Genomic DNA, 8252 nt, shown 5'->3' with positions numbered 1-8252 from the left:
CGTGGCTTGGGTAGTTGGCGCTGGGTGTGCAGTCAGTCCAAGAGCTAACATCACCGAGTCCATCTCTGCTGCTTCCGTCAAGCGGGTTGTGGCTCCTCCATGGGAGATGACCAGGTTTCTGGGAAATGTCCATCTGTATGGGATGGAGTGTTGTCGGAGCGCGGAAGTGAGGGGCTTGAATCGGCTTCTCCAGAGCACCGTGGGCCGAGACAGATCCCGATAGAAGGACAGGGTAGAGTTTTCAAAAAGAGAGGTAGGTTTTCCTCTCACAGCTGTCATGAGGGTTTGTTGAGCTGCCCGTGTCTGTAGTTGTATTATGACATCCCTTGGGGTGTCCGCCGGGGTTTTTGCGGCTCTCGGGATGCGGTAGATCCCGTCGATCACGGCTAGAGTTGCTTGGGGTGATGTGAGTAAAGCAGCAAGCAGTCTTCCGGCGTATTGCGGTAGATCATTTGGGGTCACTGTCTCCGGGATTCCCCGGATTTTTACATTTCTGCTCCTGTGCCTATCCTCTAACGCGTCGAGGCGGCCGGAAAGATGTGACTGGGCGCGCTGCAGCTCAGTATTTTGGGCTTCTAGCTGTATGCATCGGGCTGTTAGGCCTTCGGAGGGTCCCTCTACAGTCTTCACTCTCCCCTCCACCGATTGTATTTCCTCACGCAGAGCGGCCACGTCTGCGGCAAATAGCGTACGGAGGTTGCGGAGAAGGGCTTTAATGTCTCCCTTCGTGGAGGGTAACTCGTTGTCCTCGTCGGAGGAGGCCTGGTGTAAGCCCCCAGAGCTCGGGAATTCATCCAGCTCGTCCATAGCTTGTTCCTCGGAGGAGGCCGAGGTCGCGTCGCCATATTGTTTTGGCGCGGTGAGGCTTGAGGCCTTTGCGGGACGGAGGAGAAGGTCTCCGATATCGCGGGCCCCAGCTGGTTTTACGGTTCCCTGGTGTTTAGCTTTCTTCCCCATCCTGCGATATCGTAGTTGGGGTTGGTGATGGGGCTTTTAGGGTGAATATATCGCTTTTTTAGGCTTGTTTCGGCGGAGCTGTCTAGAAGTGTATTTTTATATTAATATACGTATATATAAATATAAAAATACACTTGGTATGACAATATATATATATATATATATATATATTTTTTTTTTTACACTGATTGCTTTATTTTGCAACTTTATTTTTTATTTTCCACTTGCAGGGAGACTGCCTGTCAGCACAGACAGTCCCCCTGCAGGCAGACACATGGACACCTATTGGGGTCTTGATCTGCTGAGGGGAGCGCTGATCGCCGCCGGGGGACCGACGGCGATCAGGTAAGTAGCCCCAGACCGTTATGACGGTTCAGGACAGTCAGCGGTCCAAACGCACGTTTTACCGTTGACGGTCCTGAACCGTCAGCGGTCCTGAACCGTCAGCGGTCCTGAAGGGGTTAAATCACTTTGTTTATTTTTATGCAGCCCTAGCCACACCTCCCCTGGCTATGATTGACAGAGCCTGCATGAAAAAAAAACTGGTTTCACTTTCAAACAGATGTAATTTACCTTAAATAATTGTATCTCAATCTCTAAATTGAATTTTATTCTCATACAGGAGGCTCTTGCAGGGTCTAGCAAGCTATTGACATAGCAGGGGATAAGACAATCTTAATTAAACAGAACTTGCAATAAAGAAAGCCTAAATAGGGCTCTCTTTACAGGAAGTGTTTATGGAAGGCTGTGCAAGTCACATGCAGGGAGGTGTGACTAGGGTTCATAAACAAAGGGATTTAACTCCTAAATGGCAGAGGATTGAGCAGTGAGGCTGCAGGGGCATGTTCCAAGCCATGGTTTGTGTGGTCCATGGCCAGGTTTGGGGTTCCAAGCCATGGTTTGTGTGGTCCGTGGCCAGGTTTGGGGTTCCAAGCCATGGTTTGTGTGGTCCGTGGCCAGGTTTGGGGTTCCAAGCCATGGTTTGTGTGGTCCGTGGCCAGGTTTGGGGTTCCAAGCCATGGTTTGTGTGGTCCGTGGCCAGGTTTGGGGTTCCAAGCCATGGTTTGTGTGGTCCATGGCCAGGTTTGGTGTTGCAGTGTGTTGTACATAGCCAGGTTTGTGTGCTGAATGCTCAGGTGTGGGGGGTGCTATATGGTCCCTGGTCAGGGTTGGGGGTGTATGCCCAGGTATGATTTGGAGGTCCCCGCTCAGGTTTGGGGGGGTGTATGCTCAGTTGGGTTTCCCAGCTCAGGGTTGGGGGTGTATGCCCAGGTTTTGGGGGTCCCCGGTCAGGTTTGGGGGTGTATGCCCAGGTTTTGGGGGTCCCCGCAGCCTCCATCCCCCAGCATTGCGCAATGATACTGCGGCTCTGCGCACCGCGCGCTGCAACCTAACCTGAAACGGGTCAGTCGGGCTTCGACTACCGACTGGCACCTCCCCCGGCCAATCAGCGCCCACTCCGCCCCGCCCCGGCCAATCAGCGCCCACTCTGCTCCACCCGGCCAATCAGCGTGTCGCGGGGGCGGGTCGAGGCTGTATAGAGCCGGCTAGGCTGCGCCCGGTTGCTGGAGCCCGGACTGGGCTGACATGGAGCCGGGGGAATGAGAAGGACATGGGGCGGCACTGAGTGCACCGAGCCGGGGCTGGCCGGGCGGGCGGGCGGGATATGATGCGGCTCCGGACTGGTGCTCTGCTATACTATGATTCGCTATGTGCTCACATTGATTGTCAGTGTGCTCAGCGCCCGGGGGCTGCGGGGACTGCCGGCTGCTCAAGGTGAGTCAAGTGCAGCTTACTGCGGGCACTTACCGGGACCGGGGGGAGGGGGGGACACTGTGCTAAACCCGGGGGCCAGAGGGGACAGCCAGCACTGTGCTAAACCCGGGGGCCAGAGGGGACAGCCAGCACTATACTGCACCCAGGGGCCAGAGAGGACAGCCAGCACTGTACTGCACCCAGGGGACAGCCAGCACTGTACTGTTATCCTAGCATCCCTGTCAACAGCACTCATTGGGACATGATCTGCACCCATAGGGGTATTATCACCATCCATAAGGACATTGTCAACACCTACAGCATCACCATCACATTAGCACCCTCAGTGATTTTAGCACCCATAGGGACCTCCCATATCCGCTCCCTCAGTATCATATGTTCACCTTTATCCTCTGCACCCACAGACACACTATCTCCCTTATCCCCTGCATCATCACTCCTATCATCTGCATCAGCACCCAAAGCAACACCATCAGTACCAACTAATTGTAACAAGCACCAGCCTGTTCCAGTTAGGGCTATATAGCAGGAGCAGTCAATGTAAAATAAGGCTGTACAAGCACAATCCAACTTCAAGTTGCACTTTCTACTCCTAGCTCTGCATTTTGCGTCTAATCATTGTCATTTGTAGACATGTTGGGAAGATAGATTTACTGCTTTATGTATGTCCTCCTTCTTAAAGGGTCATATTGTAGTGTGAGCCATCATTTATATTGTATTCCAAGGGAAGTATTGGAAATGTCTTTAATCTAGCAAACAGGAAGGGTTATGAGGAGAAATGTACAAGGTCTTAGAAATCCTGCAGTTAAAATGTGACCTTAATGCTTTTTTAAATGCCCCATCCCATTACAGGGTTTGTTGCATTGATTCATTTGTATTCATGCCATTGCAAAACGCCTATCTCAATGTCTGTAGACTGGGATTTTCATAGAACCTCTTGCCAATCTTACTACAGGGAAGATCAAATGATTGAAAAAATTGTAAAAGCATTATGGGTATTCTAGTTCTAAAGAAGTTGGAGTTCCACCCTTTGACCACCCATGCTTTGCTACCTCTTACTGTGCATCCAGTTATATAGAGCAGAAGGCAATGCTTCCCTCCTGGGTCACTCACAGACACTGGCTTCATGCAGTTCATGATTGATAAGTGGCTTCTGATAATAGTATAAACTATAAATAGAAGCACTGGCCCAGGGGGTGACTGTCACCCGCTAGCCCGCTGCCTGTCATTGTGTGGACGAGACTGGCTGACTTAATGAGCAGTTTATTGAGCAGGAATGCCTTTTTTTTTTTCCTCCAAAGTGCAAATGAGGACAGGATGATACATTTGTTTAATTCCGTTTCGGAATGTTGCTATAGATAATATAGGACAAGGTGCAATTTTAAATCCCTCGTAGGTAACTTTTTCCTTGTCAGAGGGCAGAGACTTGCTCTGTGGCACTAAAAGGGGTTAATGATATGTAAGTAGACTCATTCCACCTCTAACAGATGTGTGGTAGGATTTACTCACACAAGTATGTAATTTTACGTGGAGGTGTGAATGTACCACATGGAATCATTCAGGCGCTGTATTGTGGGGGAGGGTGGGGGGAGTATCTCACGAAGTAATATAGAGGTCACTCTTCACAAAAGTATTAACATAGCAGCAGGCCAGTGCATAGATTGATTTAGCCACCTTAGATGTAGTTGGCTCAGGGAGTGGGCAAGTTGATCTCAGGCAAGGTGATGAAAGTGGGTGAGTGTTCCCCAAAACACAGAGCTCAGAGTTCATCCCCTTGAGAGTGGTGTGAATCAGATAAAGTTCTTGTTCCCTCCAAATGATGGAGAGCTGTCCATGGTGATGCTAGGTTGCTCACCATTCAGGGACAACAGTAGAAGACAGTATGTGAATTGAATTTAAGAATGAACCCCATTGGAACAGGCCCCACTAGTTGTGCCAGTGGCAGATTGTTTTATTGGAGTGATTGAACTTCACTGCAAGTGATCGCATACGTCACTCACAGTGCATTTATTAGCATATGTTTGAGTTTAACACTTGGGGTGTTAGAGCAGTATACAGCACCAAGCTGTGTCCTGCTTTACCCACATGGTATTTAAAGGGCACAGCACGTCAGCTGGTTTTAGATTTATTCAGGGAACTGGTAGATTTCAGGTTTGTGTTTCGCTGCCCTAGATGATGCCTCAGTTCACTATGATTCTGGTATTTCTGGACTGTAGGGGTCCATGCTCCATTATTCATAAGTGAGAACTGGTAAAGTAAGCTCAGTATTGCACTTAGTATGGACTATATCCCTCCTCCTAATTTGGAGAGAGGGGGTATTTAACCCTATCAGTCTTCTCACTCAAGTTGGCATCAGTTGACCAGGGGTTGGGGCTTGAACCACTTCAAATGTAACACACTCTCTGTATGTGGATATTCATTTGCAGTGCCTCTCTTCAGATTTGATGGATATCTTGTGAAAACCCTTGTTGGTTCTGCAGGTGCCTGCAGAAGAGGGGTTAACTAGATTTAGGACGGGCGTTGCAATCTAATTTCCAGGCTGTGGTTCCCATGCTCTTGATCGATGACAACTTGAAGTTCCTGTCAGTAATTGCAGAGATTCATCTTGATCTAAGGTGACTCTACTGAGTGCAAAATTCCCAGCCACATGCCTGAAACACAAGGATAATTGTAAAAGGTGTCCACAAGTTGTATATAAATAAGCCGTGGATCTGAACTAATACACAAGATTCTTCTTTTTATGCATAACAGGATATGTTAGCAATAGCTTCTGCTAAGTGGGGAAAAAATGTCTGTAGCGGAAATGATAATGCATCGTTGGGATAGTGGGATGTGTTGACCGGAAAATGAGGTAATGATGTATTTATGGTGAGAATCTAGAATGAATGGTGCACATTGAATACCCCATTCCATACCAGAGAAATACAGCAGTGAATTGGTGACTAGAATGTGCAAAAATGACAGCTCCAAGGGGGAGTTCCAGCTAATGTTCCTCCCAAAAATGATCTCTACCATGAATCTACTTTCACACACTTTTTTTTTTCTTTTCTGTATTGCAGATACAATTCTGTTATTTGGCTTTATGTTTATATTTCCCCCCAGTCAATCTGTTTTTATATTAAGTTATTGGTGCATAAATACTACTTTATATTTTTCTTTCCGTGATATTTCTTCCTAGTTGCAATATCAAGATTTAAAATGCCTTTCCTTGCAGTGTAACTTGATTGATTGGCTGAGGCTGGCCAATTGTCAAGTTACCTATAGTGTGGGATGTGAAAAGTGCGTAAGGGAAATTAATACTCTACCGCAGTGGTTCCCAACCCAGTCCTCAAGTACCCCATAACAATCCAGGATTTAGGGATTACCCTGTTGTGTCTAAGGTGTTTTTGAAGAAGGGGAAAAAAAAAACCCCATTAGCCACAACAGGGTATTTCCTATATCCTGGACTGGTAGGGGGTGGGGGTACTTGAAGAATGGGTTGGGAACCCCTGCTCAAACGTATCCTTACTGAGCCTACAGCAGAAGAGGTTATAAGATAGTGTTGTCTTCTTTACCTTACAATAATTTTACAACTGGTCTATTGTTCAGAAACCTGAATAAACGCTGCATGTAGAGATTTTGAAACAGATTTTACTAATAAAAAAAAAAGAAATTATCGAAGTGTTACTATGTCCATATGTTACTTATTTGTAAAAGCATGGAGCCAAACTTAGCAACTGATAAGTTTTGTCTTTTCGCAGTCAATTAAGAGAGCCCCCTCAAATTCTGTACATAAGCCAAGTCTGAGGCGGGCCAGCGGGTGGCCCATGCCCATAGGGCCATCCGATGGCAATGTGTTTTCAGGGACCCGATCTGTGCTGCGGTGCTTTAAGAGGGCGACTGGGCCCCTATAATGGTGTCATTGTTGGGAGGAAGTGTCAGCCAGCTGGCCACTTACTCGCAGCTATCAAAGAGCCGTGCGGGAGGAAGACAGCGATGAGGGGAGTGCAGCATGGGAGATCCTTTTACTCCCAACAACCTGAGCCAGCTGATCTTACCCCAGGGAAGTACCCTAAAGCTAGGAAACAGGAGGGAGGGTGGCTAAATAATGTCCATTTTGCCTGTGTATTTGCATGTGTGTCTCTGTATCTGCATGTTTGTCCCCTGTGTATCTGTGTGTGTCAGTGTATGTATGAGTGTCATTCTGTGTGAGTATGTGCCTAAATCTCAGCATTCAAACACCAACACTACACAAAAATACACCCCTGCATGGAGTATTGTATGCAGTACTGGAGACGTTATCTCCAGAAGGATATTGATACTTTAGGGGGGAGGGGATATGATGGAAACATTTAAATACATAAAGGGAATTGTGACACACCACCTGGCACCCCAACCAGGTACCTCTGTCAATCAATGCTCCTAATGCTCACGGAGGACTCCAAGCACTCCACCAGACACCATTAGCACCGTAGACCCCCAAACTGCCGCAGCTTGGTCAGGGTCTTGCCGTTCTTTACCCACTCTGGACCCAAGACCAGGATCCAGCTTCCAGTGGGTGAACCTCTCCTCCTACTCCAGAGAGCGTAGCAGGAACAGCTCTTATAAGAGCTAGTGATTATACCCAGGGTAGGATTATATTATAGCAACACCTAGAGTGAATATAGCTATCCCCTCCACACATGAGACGAGGCTATATGTTGAGGGTGAAGAGGAACTGATTTTAATGGTGCCACACTTTGCCTTATATGACAATTCCCATGCAAGGGGTACGCCCACATGGACCTTGTGGGGAACTGAGTTACAATATTCACAGACCAATAAGAACCGTATTCCAATTCATGACCTTCCCACACATAGCATACAATCCCTCCCCTCTGCCTGGGAGATAATTGAGTCAGACAGTGTATTAACCCAATTATCTCCAGGCAGAGAAAACACACATTTCTATAAAGTCCCAAAAGTACCACAAAACACATAATATCCCCACAAATGTTACATCCCCCTGATAGCTCTGATCTGGGTGACAAACCTATCCAAAAATCACCCAGATCAGTTCAGGAATTTCCTGGAAGTCATAGTTTTTACCGCAAACCATGAAGTCTTCATGACAAAAATAGTTCCAGGGTATTCGCGGCTAAGTCTCCCTGAAGTCTATTCGCGGTTTTGGTCCATGCAAATGGCCGCCAGGGAGCTAGCGTTCCCTCCAAGCACCCGTGACGAGGTTCAGTTCTTCACATTTCCTCCCCCCCCCCCCAATGAAAGACTAACCAGGTACCTGACAATCTGTTGGTCGGCACCTGAGTTTGTCGAGTAGCCCACCCATACACAACTACTTGACCTGGTGCTCTGTACTGTATGTCCCAGGTTGCTGAGTGGGTGTCTGTCACCCCCGACTTTCCTTGTGCTCCCAGGCATGGAGCCATGAGTACCTGGTGGGCAGAGGCCAGCGGCCGTCTCATCCACTAACCCCATTACCCAGTTGGGAATTTGATGTGGAGAGGAAGGATCACCTACCTCCTCCTCCAGGTATTCCTGCA

At 47.9% G+C, this 8252-nt stretch overlaps 1 protein-coding gene across 1 annotated transcript in view; it reads left to right on the top strand.

The window, feature by feature from the left end:
* Positions 1-2637: 2637 nt before the first annotated feature.
* Positions 2638-8252, top strand: part of IGSF9B (immunoglobulin superfamily member 9B) — a 101880-nt gene continuing 96265 nt past the window's right edge. The window contains exon 1 of the mRNA XM_063436949.1: positions 2638-2733. Within this exon, the coding sequence (XP_063293019.1) occupies positions 2658-2733 (76 nt within the window). The 5' untranslated portion in view covers positions 2638-2657. The remainder of the gene's footprint in view (positions 2734-8252) is intronic.

The sequence above is a fragment of the Pelobates fuscus genome, chromosome 11, assembly GCF_036172605.1.
Source record: "Pelobates fuscus isolate aPelFus1 chromosome 11, aPelFus1.pri, whole genome shotgun sequence".
NCBI lineage: Eukaryota > Metazoa > Chordata > Amphibia > Anura > Pelobatidae > Pelobates > Pelobates fuscus.
Note: the sequence above shows the minus strand (reverse complement) of the source record. Positions and strands in the feature narration are given on the sequence as shown.